The sequence below is a fragment of the Macadamia integrifolia genome, unplaced genomic scaffold (genome assembly GCF_013358625.1).
Source record: "Macadamia integrifolia cultivar HAES 741 unplaced genomic scaffold, SCU_Mint_v3 scaffold2075, whole genome shotgun sequence".
NCBI classification, from domain to species: Eukaryota; Viridiplantae; Streptophyta; class Magnoliopsida; order Proteales; family Proteaceae; genus Macadamia; species Macadamia integrifolia.
In genome coordinates this window covers 23,003-40,456 of record NW_024868495.1, presented here as the reverse complement: position 1 = coordinate 40,456, position 17,454 = coordinate 23,003, and the positions used below count along the sequence as shown (strand labels likewise).

Here is a 17,454-nt window from a genome sequence, read left to right as displayed (position 1 = left end):
TGAACCCACAAATTCGAAGCCCGCCCATCCTGGTTGGGTTTCTGGCCCTACTGGTGGGCAAGGACCGGTGGGTGAGCTGGCTTGCCGCTCCTGGCAGGGCCCCTAGGTCGAGTGGTGGGCGGGGACCGGTGGGCAATCTAGCTCGCCACTCCATCTACCATTCCGATAGTTTGGGCTCCATTTGAGCTCAAAATGGACGGGCAACATTCTTTCACGATTTTAAATGCATTTTGAACATCATACTTTGTTGATTTTGACCCCAAAGTTGCGAAATGCTAAACTCACTTGCTTATGTTAGGTTCTACTAGGAACTTGCTTCTCGCACCGGATCTCGCTTGTACCGGGCATGAGATATTGTACATAACAAAAAAGTGGGGAGAAGACATTGACTTTAATTTATGGAGTGTTTTACATCATTTATCCTGTATGTAGACTAGTCATATAATCATTATATTTGTGTGTAGAGTAGCCATTCTTGAATGCCATTTGTATGCTTTGCTGGTGCATTTTGACAATTCAATTATAATATGTGTTGTTGTGCTTTACATTTCAAATGCATAATGCTTGTTATGGATTATGAGATGGATGATTTCAATTATTGAATATGATGCATTGCTAGATTATATGTCATAGTCGGCTCGAAAACGAATGCATTGGTGGCCCGTGGAATAGGACGCGGTGGCACTATGCAGCCGCACTATCTCACATAGAAGTATGTAGTTAAGAATGACATTTCCCTGTGCTACAACCCTTCTCAATAGGGGTTTAGGTGTTGGGTATATCACTGGAGGGAAGCCTGAGGTTGTGTACCAATGGTGGTGGTTAAAAGTACACTTGGCTGATCACTAAGACAGTCAGCAACTTTAGTGATATAATCAGAGGGCCAATCGTACTGCATTTACTTTAATGCCATTTACTTTAATGCAGGGCGATGCCTAATTTACTTTAATGTCGCTAAGGAGCAGCAATTTACTTTTTTTGGTGCCCACGACTGGCCTTCTCCGACAACCCTATGGGGGTATTGTGGGATGGGATTTGCGACTCGTACCCAGGACATACGCGCATTGTGGTTATGAGTAGCACATAACCTATGACTTAGCAACGTTGCTTAGGTGATTTAGGATAATAAAAATGGACTTTGCATGCATATAGGTTCATTTGTATTACGAATGCTTGCTTGGTCTTTCTTTTCACTTACTATGCTAGTGAGCTCATCCTACGTGCACACCATTTTTAGATGATCTTATAGGTTTTTTGGTTGTGGAGCTAGAGCTGGGACCCACTGTAGAATTTCCAGCTGAGGACTGGTGGGTCCTTGAAGATCTTGAGCATAGTGCTAAGTGCCCATGCGAGAGATGTGTTGTAGGACAACAATAGTGATACCCGACCCGAGATTCTTTTTTATTCTTTGTTATGTTACCCCTTTTGTGCTCTGGATATTTAAATTGTATTTCTTGTGTATATATCATGACTACATGCCCACATGTAAGTGTACTATGTAACACAATTTGGGTATCAAGAGTATTGGGGCATTTACAGGTATATACATACAAGACTTCCGCTGAAATATAGATTTTACTTTCTTTAGTTGTGTGTATGCTGTGTTATGGTTACTGCATCAGATGATCCTGACAGGTTTTGGTTAACAAGAGTTAACTCGGCCACCGGTCCGGTTTTGTGATAACGGAGTGTGACAATAGGTGGTGTTTGCTAGAGTTTACCGGTTCTACTTAACCAAAGTAACAGGTGGAAAGCCACAGTTAGATATTAATCCAGATCAAAAGCGATTTGCAAAAATATAGGTTAATATCAAATTTAAGGACTTACATGGATGGGACTAATTTTATTAAAAGATATGTCGCTATTTCCATGTTTATATTCTAAGGGGTTTATGTTGATAAATCCAATTGTATTTGTAATGACAGAAAGTTTTATGCCGTATGTTGAGGTGTATCTTCTGGTATTATTTAATATGAGTGGATTTTTCAACAGAATCAAAGTAAGAATGGTTAGTATAATAAAATTGTATGGTACACCAATTTAAAATACATCTTTATAATTAATGTAGCTCAAGTGGGAGATTGTAAAATTTGTGGCCATGGACCGATTCTGGTCCATTCTACAATTTAGAGATATACTGACCCAACCCATTGTGGTTTAGGGTTTAGGGTCAGGATAATATTATATATACTATGTTTTGGGTCATTGCAGCTCTCATTCTACTCTTCTCCACTTTACCCCAAAAGAGAGAATGCAAAAGGAGGTCTGAGGTGTTGTGGAAGACCTATAACCAAGAAGAAGAAGAGGATCATAAATAACTACATCAAATCATCTCCAACATACTTTGGTGTAAGGTACATATTATTTCCCCTACAATTGATACAAATCGTGTTCTTGTTTTCTACGTGGGATACAAATAGGGTTTAACATAGAACCCTAGAAAGTCTTACACGTCTTCCTTGGTTTGCTTCTCAAGATTGGTCATTTTTACAATCATTCTCGTCTTCCTTAACTTGAAATATTTCCCATTGTTTTAGGGACGCAAATCCCATAACAGACTTTTTGGCGAAAGAATTGGCAAAATCTAGTTTATCTTCGTCATACGTGATCCTTCCATCTTATTTGTGAATCCCAATGTAGGTCTAGGTTCCATTTTTTAGGTAGTTTTTATTTTTCATTGGTGTTTTGGGCTTCTTTGTTGATGGTATTGCCAAAAGTCGGAACCCCTTTTCACAAGGTTTCTTGTATTGTCTAGGTATACCAAGACTTTTCCGACAAGGTGTTAGCAGACACCATTATGAGGAGGAAGAAAAAGAAGAAAAGAATGACCTTTATAAGGAGAAGAGAAGATGAACTTATTGATTTGAGTGGGTAACTGGAAGATGAAAGCTTAAATCACAATGACGAAGGAGTTCGGAGAGACGACAACGGGCTAATCATAGAACCTCTGACAAACGCTTGCAGTTGTAAAGAGGGGGAAGGTGACGGCAAGAAAAGACAAAGACTCTAAAATCTGAGCAGTAGACAACTCTCCTCAATACTTATACGACCAAGAAAGCACAAAACAAAAAAAGTTACATCCCCACTGTAGAAGATGAAACACCATTAACATGATGGTATAAGGGGAGCCCGATCTTTGGCATGACCACCCACACCTGAAAGAGTCAACAGATGTTCATCCCATTCTCCATAATGATGGGATCTCTATAGACAAAGCTGGTAATTACGTCAATTAAGGAGACTAATGACGGCAATCTGCCGCCATGACATGACAGCACATGTCTAGAGTCATGACATGGGCATATTTAACGCCCCTCGAATCTGCGTGAATGTTTACAAAAATTCAAAAAACCATAAACAAGTAAGGAAGAGCAATGAAACCTATGAAGAGAAGGCAACATGGAACACTGATCAAGAGATATATTTTTACAATGCGGAACACTGATCAAGAGATACACTTTTACAATGCGGAACATCGATCAAGAGTCACGTTTACTCTACTCCCCTAACCTCATCTACTAGGAGCTTAAGGGAGTGAGGAGCATCTAATATACTATTATAGAACTGACCAAATTGTACTCGTGGTCGATACCATTATTCTTGACCATATATGGTCGGTAACATCTAAGCTAGAGTAGCCCCACCCTATGCACTACACCCAACAAGATCACCTAAACTCGACCTACCCAAGTCTTGTCATATTGTATTACACTGACTAGGGATCAAGATCAGTTCGAATTATGCTGTTCTCGTCTACCTTCTCAATGGATGCTCATCTCCACTGACCATGTGTTCCATCAGGAGATTCAACCCACCGTCCACGTGTCACATGGATGGATCCCTCACTCGATCATAAGATAATGATACCCATAATCGATTCCAAATCCAAATCCAACCAAAACTAACAAATCCAATCATGGTCAGGTTGATGGTTATCAGATATGTAAAATAATCATGATCATGTTAACCATTGGGAGATCAGCCACCTTAGTTTGGACAGTGATTGATCCACCAATGGCTGGAGAATCCACAATAGCAAGGAAAGTAACTCATCGTCCAATAGGTAAAGCCATCGACCACTATATAAAGGGGAGTTGGTGAAATTTAGGGTAAGAAACTTAAGAACACTCAGAGCTCCACTTGTTTTCCCTTCACCTACCACTCAAATACAAACATAGGTTTCTACCAAAAAAAAAAAAAAAATACAAGCATAAGCCTCCTTCCACACAGCAACATTAATCGCATTTGGTTAACCTTCACCTTTTTTTTTTTTTTCAACCATTCTAAAATGTATGACCGTTGATTTTAACTGTTCCATCCAAGCTCGAAGCCGTTTAAGCAACATCCACATCCTGTTTGACTCGTTATGGATCACCACAGAAGTCAAGTAAGTAGAAGAAGCCTACAAAGGAAAGGAAAGATAACCGTTTGCGTTATCCCCCGTGATTTTATAATATCACCCGGACTCAGAAGCTTCATCCGATGACGAAATTTGAAAGTTTGGAATTCCAAATTGCATGGAGTGGTATTATCGTCATTTGGCTCTTCGCTTTTTATATTATTTGATTCTTTCCGCGCAACTTGACGTGGTTGAGATAAAAAAGATGGCTGAGATTTACCCAAAAAAAAAACAGAAAGAGAGCTGAGATTGTTTCATAAAACCGACATTTCGGTTTTCAAGTAAATACTGACGAGAGAAGGAAAAGAAAGCTTTCTTCCGCTACACTTCAAATTCCAGACTTCTTTGAGCTTCGTTTTCATATGGACAAGAGAATAGGGCTTCTCTCTCCCTGAGATTCCTGGTGAAATTCTTCATATTTTGGCCACGTATGTTTACTGCAAGAAAGCTCGTCTTAGGGTTTTAAGGTGAAATTTCTGTTTCTGAATTCCAGCAACCTCATAGGATTACTAGGATTGTTATGGTGCTGTAGTCTCTGGATATTGCTGTTTCTTATATTCTGGTTTTTTATGTATATTTGGACAACCATTTTTTCTTCTTCTTTTTTTGGTTATAATGGCATTGATTGATATTTGAATCATCATTCTTGAAAAAGGAAAGAAGAGGTTGCTGTAAGATTGATTTTCTTGATTCTAGTAGCGCGAGCTTTGGTTGATGATGGGTTTGAGTTTTGTTTTAATCAGTGGAAGAGTTTCACTGCGGGATTGATGAATTTGAAGGTGGTCGTGTTCGAAATTGTAATGTAGTTCTGCTTTGGTTATTTTTTTAATGAAAATCTTCTCTTTTTGAGATTTTGTTCTGTTTGAGAACATTCCTGATTGAGTTTTGGAATGGCTATCTGATGCATTTAGAAATCAACCTGTTACTGCCGAAAATCCATATGAGCCGACCCTGCACAAGCACAAAAGGCAGAGGCCCGGAGGTATCTCTGGGATTAGTCTCCGATGCCCAAGTTAGTGACTGGCAGAACAGTGTTTTTACAGGAGTAATGGTGGGTGTCGGCATACCTCCTATAGGTTCCTTTCCGGTTCCCTCTTATACGGCTTCTCGGCCTAGGGTTTCGGGAACCCCTCCTTGGGAATCTTCTCCTCACATGGTTTGAAGCCTTGCGGCCTCTATCGGATGGGCGACATGTGTCCCTCCCTCGGATGCCACGTGTCCTCGCTTTATTGGGTGACAAATTCTGCCGTATCACAAACATATTAATATCATAATTTCCTACAGTAAAAGATACTCTGCAATTCCTCGCCTCCCTGATATAGCTAACCTTGGAATTAGAACATTTCCACATATTATCATGGATCACATCTTAACGCATTAATTTTTATTAATTATCAATCCACTGATTAGTTTTCATACATACACTTAACAACCCCATGCAAAAGATAAGAAAACAAAAAGAATTAAATGGCTGCCAAAAGAATATACAACTAAAAAATAAAAAAAGAAGGGTCTTGAAGGAATCATATGTATACACTTTTCATGGCTTGCAAAGAGTTGTATGTGAAAAATGTTGTGCTACTCAAATAGCAGCTTGTCTGGGTTTAGTTTTTGAAATCAACAAGAAAGAGAGGATGTCGAAGTTGTGTTTTGAGAGTTCTGGATTCTGTTTTCCTCGAGATATATTTCTGTTGAGAATGTTGGCTCCTTGCTTTTGAAGTTGTTCTTTGATCAGTTCAGTGCCACTTGATTTTTGTCTGCTTTTACTGTCAAGTACCTTGTCACCAGTTATCTATTGTGTTTTGTGAGTAATTTAATATCCCCGAGTAGCATTTAGATTCAAGTTTGATATTCTGGCTTACTTGGCCCAAGGCATTAATGTTTTTCCCCATTTTTATATACAATATCCTGTCATAACCCTGCTGAATAGCGTATTTCTATTAGGTCCTACATAAGATGTTTCGACCTCCGGTGCATTTGCATGAGTACTAGCACCATCAATGGATAACACATCATACTATTTCTAATATCAAACTATGTGTTATGACTTATGATTGGCAATTCACCCTAAGGGACTTGATGTTGCTAAGTTTAGCTTTAACTTGTGCACTATATCTCCATATGTCATGATTATTGTTATTGGATAAATAATGATTTCATAGATGATAAGGAAAATATCACTCTAGAGATAGATTTCTATTGTTCTTCATAACCTATATCTTGTCGAATATGAGTTCTGGGTGTAAGATATCCTGGTTTGTTACCTGTGAGTTCTCATCATTAATGTGCTGAATACTTTTTATTTTAAGAATATATTATTTGGCTGCAGTCCTTGCATCGATATTATATGATTTTGTTAAATGTGCTTATCACTTCTTTCCTGATGCTGGTTATGTGCAGCTTGTTATTGTCTTTGGTGGATTTCTCATTCTCTTTCAGTCTTTCTATTATTCTCTTGTGTTAAACTGGCCGTAATTTTGTTCATCACATTTATTAGGAGAATGATTAATGAAATAATTGATTCGATTCTCTGAACAATGTGTGAAATTCATCGTTAACAGAAAAGGCATTTGCCATTCCTTTAATAGGATGGCAACCGAGAGTCCTATGAGATTGGTGGAATCTACCGGAGCTAGAAACTGGTCCTCTTCTGAGGAGGCTGCAACATTTGCATCATCTTCAAACAATATGGCAGCAGAAGAGTTGGGATTGCTGTTGAAGGGTCGAAAATTTCATGGAAATGGGAGGGATGTAATTCCTAATCGCAGTGGAAGTGCTCCTCCAAGCATGGAGGGATCTTTTGCTGCCATTGGAAAACTTATAGCACCAAACTCCAGTCTGGATGCTAGCCTGGCAGGTTTAAACCGTGCTATTGAAAATTGTGAGTCTGAGGAGCAACTCCGTGCTGATCCGGCCTATTTGGCATACTACTGCTCCAATGTGAACTTGAATCCCAGACTTCCTCCACCTCTTGTCTCACGGGAGAACTGCCGCTTGGTACGTCATATTGGTGGATTGGGTAATAATTGGAGATTGACTTCATTTGATGACAGTGAAAATGGGTCCTTACAACTGTCTCAAGGTACCCTTTCTATCCATAAGGAGGAGCCAGAGGATGATAGATCACCCCGGCAGGCATCTTGTGATTGGGAAGAAGGGAGTAGTGGTCTTTTTTCTGAACAGTGGACAAGTTCTTTGACCGGCCGCCACAAGAGTCTGGTTGATCTTATACAGGTGTGGAACTTAAAAAACTTTATTCCTTATTTCTCCTGCTATGTATGTGTTGGGATTCTATCCGTGCAGTTGGATGAGATGAGATAAAAACTTTGCTGCTTGCATTGTTTCCTTTCTGCTTTGCCTGATTATTCGAAATTATTAATTAATTAGTTAATTATTTTTTAAATGTAGCTTTAACTTTTACTGGATCTGGATGTCATGTTTCTGCATATAATTGCTCTTACTATTTGAATGTAGCTTTAACTTCTACTTTAAATTGCAAGTGACTGAAATGATCTACTGGGTTAGGGTTTCTCTGTTTGGTGGTTTTACTAAATATATGACCTGATAGATTGACTTTTATATGCATCTTGCAGGAAGACTTTCCTCGCACTCCTTCTCCTGTATATAACCAATGTCATTCCTCAAGCCATGCCGCCACAGAGGAAGGAGTTGATCATGATGCCATTGTCACCTCCTTACATGATCCACTCAATAGTTCTGCAAAATTACCTGAGCTGAATGTGGGCTCTGCTGACATTTCTGTGGGAACAATTTCTTTGGGTTTGCATTCTGTAGGATTAATTTCGAATGGTGATTCTTCTGCTTCAATTCTGAGCTCATCATCCCCGGATGGGATGGGAAGCCATCCTGGCCAGAAACGGGGGTCAATTACTCTAGATACCAATTTGGAAGATGATGTTCTAGTTACCAGCATGATTGATCCGGATATTACCGGAATTGAATTTGAAGTTAAAGCTCTTGATCTATCCAGTCTGCCAGAAAATCACAGGAATCAACAAGAATGGCAACATCCTCAACCAAATAATTTACAGCACCATCATTTCCGCCCGCAACAAGGCACTACATCACAAATTCATGGGGGCCAACCTCAGATGATTTCTCACAGAATGCACCAGCAATACATTGGTAGCGATCAATTTTCTCTTGGTCACTCCAAATTTTCAGCTGTTGAGGTACAGCCAGCTCTCCAGTCTTCTGGAATCACACCTCCCCTATATGCTCCATCCACAGCTACAGCTACAGCTACGGCCTATATGGCTTCAGGAAATCCATTTTACCCTAACTTACAACCATCGGGCTTATTTGCTCCACAATACGGTTTAGGTGGGTATGGTTTAAATACTTCTCTTCTGCCTCCATTTGTAGCTGGATACCCTCCTCATAGTGCTATTCCAATGGCTTTTGATGCTACTGCTGGTCCTAGCTTCAGTGCTCGACCTACTGGTGTTTCAACAGGGGGAAGCATAGCACCTGGAGTTGATTTGCAACATCTGTTCAAGTTTTATGGACAGCGTGGTTTGACGCTGCAGCCTTCTTTTCCAGATCCTCTTTATATGCAGTACTTTCAACATTCCTCAGATGATGCATATGCTTCAGGCCAATATAATCCATTGGCATCTAGGGTCATGAGAAGCCAGGTGGATGGCTTTGATTCACAGAAAGCTTCTTCTGCAGCTGCTTATCCAGCAGATCAGAAGTCACAGTATCCAAGAAGTGGGGGTTTAACCATCCCATGCCCAAGAAAAGGGGGAGTCGGTAGTCAAAATTTATATGGTAGCCCCCCTGGCATGGGTGTCTTGATGCAATTCCCAACCTCACCGCTTGCTAGTACAGTAATACCAGGATCCCCGATTGGGGGGACAAGTCTTCCAGGGAGGAGAAACGAAATGAGATTTCCACCGGGTTCTAGTGGAAATCCAGGGGTATATTCTGGATGGCAAGGTCAAAGAGGAACCGAAAGGTTTGATGACCCAATGACGTCTTCTTTCCTTGAAGAGTTGAAATCCAGTAAAGCCCGAAGATTTGAGCTATCTGACATTGCTGAGCGCATTGTTGAATTTAGGCATACTTTTGTCCTCTAGTGATTTGGTTTAATTTTCCTTTTCATGTAAGTGATAGTATGTATCACATTATTATTATTTCCTATATTCAGAAATGATTCTTGCTTGTATGTTGTACCTCAGTTCTGATCAACATGGGAGTCGGTTTATTCAGCAGAAGTTGGAAAATTGTAGTGTTGAAGAAAAGGCATCTGTTTTCAAAGAAGTTCTTCCACATGCTTCAAAGTTGATGACTGATGTTTTTGGGAATTATGTTATTCAAAAGGTATTATCCTCCCCCCACCACCAAATGCCCCCAACCAAAAAAAAAAAAAAAAAAAAAAATAAAAGGACGAAATTTTTTTAATTCTGTTTTGATATACTTTCTTATTGCTTTTATGATATTTAAGTCATTCTCTGGAACACTACACCCACCCCAAAGAACAAGAAGGAAGAACTGTGAAAATTATATTCTGTTAATTTACATATTTATTTTCTGCAGTTATTTTTCTTTTGTTCTATTTGTGATTGACCTTTTGAGTGTGTAACTATACCTTCTGTTTCTTTCAGTTTTTTGAGCATGGAAGCCCTGAACAGAGAAAGGAACTGGCAAATCAACTTTCTGGCCATATATTGCCTTTGAGTCTTCAAATATATGGCTGTCGTGTAATCCAGAAGGTGAGCTAAGCTTTTTGTTAACAACATGAATGGTGAGAATGCTTGATTGATCTAACTGATTACAACAACTCTTTATTTTTATAATAAGCAAAAGAGAGTCATAAAAGAACTACAAGTTATACCCAAGGATTAAAGTATCTGTATCGGTCGCCATATCGGTCGATCAAAATTAAGATACGTATTGGAGGGTATCGTATCGTATCGTATCGGAGATACGCGGAGATACGCTAAGATACGCTAAAGATACATACATAAATGGATATGAAATACCTTTTTAAACACTTTTGCATTAAAAATTTATTAAAAAAAGCTATTGATAACATGTACTATGCATAAACACTAAATTGAGGGTATCGCACTAAGAATTCAAGGTTTATAGTTGTTCCATAAATGTAAAATCCTTGTTCAAAACCTTGATTTCCACTTTAGTTAGAGAGAAATATGGTTGGCAGCAACTTTGGAACAAAAACACCTCAAAACATTGTGTTTTTTGAAAAAATACCCATTTTGGCCATTATATGACTGTAGCGCACTGTATCGGTACATACCGATACTCACCGATATGTACCGATACTCACCGATATTCACTGATATGTACTGATACTCATCGATATGTACTGATCGATACATACCAATACATACCGAAATGTATATTTCACCTCGATTTTATATTTTTCATAGAGTATCAATAACTATCGATAGTGTATTGGTGCATATCAGTATGTATTATAGGATATATATCGATACGAAAGGTTTTTAAAAATTCAATGTATCGTATCGGTGTGTATCATATGGGTCGGCTAAATTTAAGATACGTATCAGAGGGTATCGTATCGGTATCAGTATCGGAGATACTTTAAACCATGGTTATACCCCAATTACAACTATACCCCCATCCACCCGCCCCACTCTAAATAGGGTCGGGTTGAAGGGGAAAGTACCCTCATGCCCCTACGGCACACTTAAATATATATTCTTACACTCCCCTCAAATTTGTGCATAGATATTACCCAACTTGACTAAACAAGGATGAAACACCTTCACAACTAACCCTTTAGTGAACACATCGACGAACTGATCACCAGACTTCACAAAGGGAATACAAATTAAACCAACATCCAAGTTTTCTTTGATAAAGTGTCTACAATCCAGTTCATATAACAGATCGAGGATTTACTTCCTCTGAGCAAGATAGATGACTTTAGAGGACCAAGCATCTTTAATCCCAAGAAAGTACCTTTATTTTTCAATATCTTTTATCTCAAACTCTCGACCAAAAAAGCTCTCGAGACGACCAATCTCAACATTGTCATTTCCTATTACCACAATGTCATCCACAGTGACAATGAGCATAGTAGCTATATCACCAGACTTCTTAATGAACAATGTGTGGTTAGCATTGCTTTACCTGTAACCCATAGAGATCATTGCCTTGTGAAACTTTCCAAACCATACCCGAGGTGATTGTTTTAATCTATAGAGAGCATGTTTCAACTTGTAATCCTTGCCCTGAGTTCCCTTATTGGAGAATCTTGGTGGAATTTCCATGTATGTTATATGCTTCTTCATCGAGCTCTCCATGAAGGAAAATATTTTTAACGTCAAGTTGTTAGAGATCCCATCCCAAATTTACAGCACATGAGAGTAAAACTCGCATAGAAGTCAACTTAGCCACTGGCGCAAACATCTTCTGGTAGACGATTCCATTGAGCTGTCCAATTTTTTGCTTTACCACGAACATCCATTTACACCCAACTGGTCTCTTTCTGGGAGGAAGAGTCACAATTTCCCATGTATCATTCTTTTTCAGAGCTCCCATTTCTTCCACCATTGTTACCTTCCGTTTTTCATCTGCAAACGCTTTCTGCCAATTTTGGGGAACACGAACAGAAGAAATAAAGGACAAAAATGCACGATAGGAGGGAGAAAGGGAATCATAAGAGACAATGTGAGATATAGGGTGTTGGGTACAAGTCCTAACACCTTTCCTAGGAGCAATATGTTGATCAGAAGGAGTTGTACTCGATGACGTGTTAGGCTTAGTAGGCTCTGTATCTACAACTGGTGAAGGGATGTGTAAAGGTGCTGTAGTAGTGGTGATGGTTTGAAGTTGAGTTATCGATCTGCCTCTGAAATTCTTCAGTAGTACGCTGGAGTGGAGTTATCTCCCCTTGAGCTGGAACAATGATCTTTGTCTCCCCCTGGGTTGGAATGTCTGTTCCCTCACTCTCTTCAAAGGAGGATGTTGGATACACTGGTGGAGCAATTAGATTTGGTAGATCCGGAGTTACCTCTTCACTATCAATACCTGACTCCCCTTGAAGAGGTGGTGAGTAATAACTGTGGTGAGTAATAACGAACAGACTCATGAAACACACATCCATGGTGAATATAGTACCCTGAGTAGGAGGATGGTAACATTTGTATTCTTTCTGTGTGGGGGAATAACCCAGAAAGATACACTTGATGCTATGACATTCCAATTTCCCTTGTGAGTGGTGATCCCGAGCATAACAAGCACACTAAAATATTATGGGAGGAATAAAAAAAGATGAATCGCCTTTTAGAACATCAACAGGAGTCCAGGAATCAAGGGCTCTAGTTGGCATGTGGTTGGTTAAGTAGTTAGCAGTGAGGACATCATCACTCCAGTACCGAAATGGGACCTGTCTGGCAAACATCATTGCATGGACAGTGTAGTAAATGCTGGTTCTTATATTCACCACTCCATTCTGAGCTGGAGTACCAACGCAAGTAGTCTGATGTATTATGTATAATCCCATGATCAGCAAGGTATTTCTGAAACTGGCCCCCCATGTACTTCGTTCCATTATCTTTTTGAAGAATTTTCAGAGTAGCAGTGAACTATGTTTGAATCATCTTATGGAAGCACTGAAAACAACTGAACACCTTACTTTTGTATTGCATCATATACACCCACGTTGTGGCTGAGTAACAATCAATGAAAGACACAAACCATTGTTTGCCAAAAATAGATGTTTGCTGAGACGAGCCCCAAATACCAGAGTGAACCAAATGGAAAATTGTAGAACTTTTATTTAATGGAAAATAATTGGAATGAGTTTGTTTAGGCATAGTGCAAGCTTCACAGAAAAAATCATCCCTATTACATTGCTTAACTAATTGAGGAAATAAAAGAGAGAATGTCCCAAGTGGAGAGTATCCTAAACGACAATGCCATTGTTGCAGATCAGAGGAAACAATGTTACTGATGAGGAGTAGTAGAAACCACAACTGTTGGGAGACAACCATCATCAAGCAAATAGAGATCACCCTGCACCTTACCACATCCAACTGCCTTTCCCGTTATCAGATCCTAAAAATGCACTGGGAAGGAAAAAATGTTACTTTAGAGTTTATATCCCTAATAAGGCTACTAATAGATAGCAGTTTAATGGTAAAATTTGGGATGTGTAAAATTGAATTTAATGTGAGAGGATACTGAATAGAACCCTTTCCAGAGACAGGACATAGGGTGCCATTTGCGACCCAAACTTTCTCTCTGCCTAAGGTGGGTGAATACTTGTGAAAAAGGTTGGAAGAAACAGTTATATGATTAGTGGCACCGGAGTCAATGATCCAAGCACTGTAGAGTACTGATGCACAATGACCATCGAACAAGATACCTGAATGGGCAAAGTTGGAACCTAAAGGGACTCACTGGCAGGAGCTGACGAATTGGAAGCCTTTGAGCATGCGTCTGAAAGCCTAGAGTTGCTCCTGGGAGAGACTAGTATTAGTTGTAGATGGTTTGTCCACAGTTTTAGCCTGGTTAGCCTTGTTCTTGGATTTACCATGAGCATGCTTAGCTTCAAAATCAGTTGGTTTCCCATGAAGCTTCCAACATGTTGCTTTGGTATGGTATGGTTTGTTGCAGTGTTCACATTTTACCCCCTCGTTGGTAGTGTCACTAGTATGAGTTGTTACCTCAAAAGTAGTGGAACTAGTTTGTAGGGCTGATCTTTCAATAGTGGGAGGATGAAGCATATAGTTATGATGGCACTCCTCCATATGAACCAAGGCGAAGGACTGTTCTAGAGTGGGGAAGGGAGATCTCCTCAGTACCTGGACACGAATCTGATCATACTCAACATTCAAACCATCCAAAAAATTGTACACCATGATTTTGTCCACATGCTTTGTATAGGGAGCAACGTCCTCAACACTTGAAGGGTGATAGTCTGCAAAGTGATCAAGCTCATACTACAGAGTGCGAAGTTCAGCATAGTATTTGGGCGCAAATAGATCTTGTTAAGTAGTGTTACGAACCTTCTTGCGAAGTTCAAAATCTGAGCATCATTGCCATCTGTCTATAGGTTTCATTGGCACCAGTCCAAATATAAGCCAGTAGTTTCTAACAGCAAGAACCCTCTAGAAATAGATTGATGAATAAAATTAATCAGGAAAGACATTACTAGAGAGTCATTAGTAATCCATTTGTCCTAGGAAGTACCTTCTGCAAAGGGTTTCTTTTATTTTCCTGTGATATACCCAGTGAGACTTATACCAGCAATGGTAAGATACGTAGATCTGGACCACATGACATCAGGTAATTAGTTCCCTCCAATTCCACAGAGCTAGTACCAAACAGCATGTATTCATTACGTCATTTCCCATCACGTCCAGAGGTTGCAGTAGTTACTTTAGAAATGATGGACCAAGGTAAAATCGACAATGGGTGGGAGAAATACCTGATCTTCAAAACCAGCCGTCAGAAAAAGCCTATACTTGGATCGAACTGCACTAGTAAGGGTAGTGAAGCACTCCTCCAAGTTATATCTAAGTCCGATGGAGGAACTAATGAGATGGTCTAATTAGGGTTTTAGGAGAAAACCTTAAATCTTCAAAGATGAGGATCAAACACACAAACAGCCTTGGTAGGTAGGGCTACAGGGCTGGTTGAATTCCTTTGTAGGGGTGATGAAGGTTTCCTCCAAATCTCAGTTGATACTGAGGAAGGGAACCCAAAAATTGATGGGATTAGGGTTTTGCGAGAAAAAAACCCTATCTTTGGTAAATCCCAGGTGATGATAGTGCAAACAGTGATGAGTCCTTTCAGGTTGCTGTACTTGATCTTCAATAGTTGGAGATTTGTTCTTAGAAGTAGGAGAAACATACTCCAAAAAGGGAAGAATAAAAAATTACAGAGGGGAAGAACCCTAACCGATTCTTGCAAGGTTTTTGGTTTAGAACATTAGGTAATGTGTAGGATAGCTAGATTCATATGAATCACCTCGTTAGTGCTGTCCTATGGGGAATTAGGAAGGCAAAGGTGGGAAAGGATGGAGGCTTGTGAAGAAGATGAAGGATGAGAAGATGGGGCTTGTGATTTTTGGAGGAAGAGAAGGGAAGGCTGAAAAAACCTAGATCAGAAAATTGTGCTCTGACATGTTAACAACATCAATGGGGAGAATGCTTGAATGGTCTAACTGATCACACAAGCCCTTTAATAAGAAAAAGAGTCATAAAAGAATTGCAAGTCGTACCCTAATTACGGCTATACCCCCATCTAGCTGTACCCTAATACCCCAACAATACACTTAAATATATATTTTAACACTTTTCATATTGATTGATGTCAACATATAATATTTTTGTGATTTCTTCACTTGTTCAAGTGATAGATTCACAAGACATTTTTCTTTTCAAATTATGACTTGGGATATTTCTTAATCACTGAATGTGTTCGTAACAAGTGTTTATTTACAATTATTGAAGCATTTAAAATGATTAGTTTGGGGCATAGTTATATGGTGTTTGTGCCATCTTGTACTCTGAGTACTAATCTTTTATTTTTAACGGGTAACTTGAGTAGCAATAATTTATACTTGCATGTCCTCCTCCCTTTGACCCGCTTAGTGCCCTTCCTTTTGTAACCTGATCCTAATGGGAACCAACTCTTTGCTTGCACAACTAAATTGTTACGGTCATTTGGTGCACAACCCACCAAGGTTCTAAATCTCGGGCTTCGACCTTGGTCGAACTGGTATTTTTTTTGGCTAATTCTAGAAATTTGGGTCGAAATCTCCCAAATTTTCTGAAACTTTTTAAATCTCGGGGCGGGTCGAAACCATCGAAATTTGCGAAATTTCAGTCAAAAATTCCAAAATTTAGAACTATACTACCCACTAATAACAATATGCCTTAGAATTGTGTGTTATAGTTGACTAAGCAACCAAATAGTGACAACGCTGGTGAGAAATAGTTGAATGATAATTTTGTTGTCAATTTGACATATTGGACCAGTTTAAGAATAAGCATAACTATTGAGATGTTGAGAAGAATTAGATGGGAGAATTCCTACTAGATGGTTGAGAGACAAGAATAGCTGAGTGAGAGAAAAAAAGAACCTTTTTGTTTTTGGTGGGTGACTATTGACCAGGATATTGATCCTTTGATTCTGCTTTTCCTATAGTATTTTTTTTTAGATGAATAAATAATTCGTTACTGAAAGAAGAAGAATATACAAGGGAGTGGGGCAGATCACCTTAGGATGAACCTCGAGAAAGAAGATAAAGGGGGACGGCAACCCGAGGGGGGGAGCTTAAACTAAACACAAACGAAACCCAAAACAAGGAGGGCGTAGAGAACAATCAAGAGGGGGGCGGAGACAAAATGGTTTGTAGAAGGTCCCAGGATACAACAATAAGCCTGTTCCTTGTGGAATCCTTAGCCTCTTTAAAACGTATAGATGCAAGCTTGAATCGGACGTCAAGATAGATGGCTTTCCAAATCTTGTCATAAGTATGAGAGTTGGATGTTCATCTTCTAAGATTCCACTCCATCTAGATGTGATTGATGGTAGCACGAAAAAGCAAGCCTTTCAGTAGTGTTGCAGATAGAGGAACCAACAAAAATTATGTCCACCCAAATCCGTTCTCTACCATAGGGAGGGGTCTCCTTCTGGGAGGCCAACAATGGCTAAGGACTCTTTTCCAAATGGTGGAGGAGAATGGGCAGGAGAAGATAAGGTGATCAACATCCTCAATGGCATTCTAATAGAGGCAACAAGAGGAGCGCACTCTGATGTGCTGGCATTTAAGGAAAGACTGCGTGGGGAGGCAATTGGTCATAGCTCGCCAAGCAATGAAGCTATGACGAGGGATGTGGCCTTTGAACCAGATGACTCTATGCCAAGGGGCAGTAGGGCTAGAGGATCAGACAAAGGGTTCCAAGCAGAGGCTGAGGAGAACTTACCAGAAGGACATGGGTGCTAGGAAATGGTGTCCTCTCTTCCATGGTGTCTGAGAGGAACGGGAGGCAAGGAGGACTAGATGTTTGAAAAGGGGGGGGGGG

General features: G+C 39.7%; 1 protein-coding gene across 1 annotated transcript in view; it reads left to right on the top strand.

The window, feature by feature from the left end:
- The first annotated feature begins 4,596 nt into the window (after positions 1-4,596).
- Positions 4,597-17,454, top strand: part of LOC122065630 (pumilio homolog 5-like) — a 20,644-nt gene continuing 7,786 nt past the window's right edge. Inside the window, exons 1-5 of the mRNA XM_042629454.1 lie at positions 4,597-4,866; positions 6,961-7,633; positions 7,993-9,482; positions 9,604-9,745; positions 10,030-10,137. Coding sequence (XP_042485388.1) covers positions 6,989-7,633; positions 7,993-9,482; positions 9,604-9,745; positions 10,030-10,137 — 2,385 coding nt within the window. The 5' untranslated portion in view covers positions 4,597-4,866; positions 6,961-6,988. The remainder of the gene's footprint in view (positions 4,867-6,960; positions 7,634-7,992; positions 9,483-9,603; positions 9,746-10,029; positions 10,138-17,454) is intronic.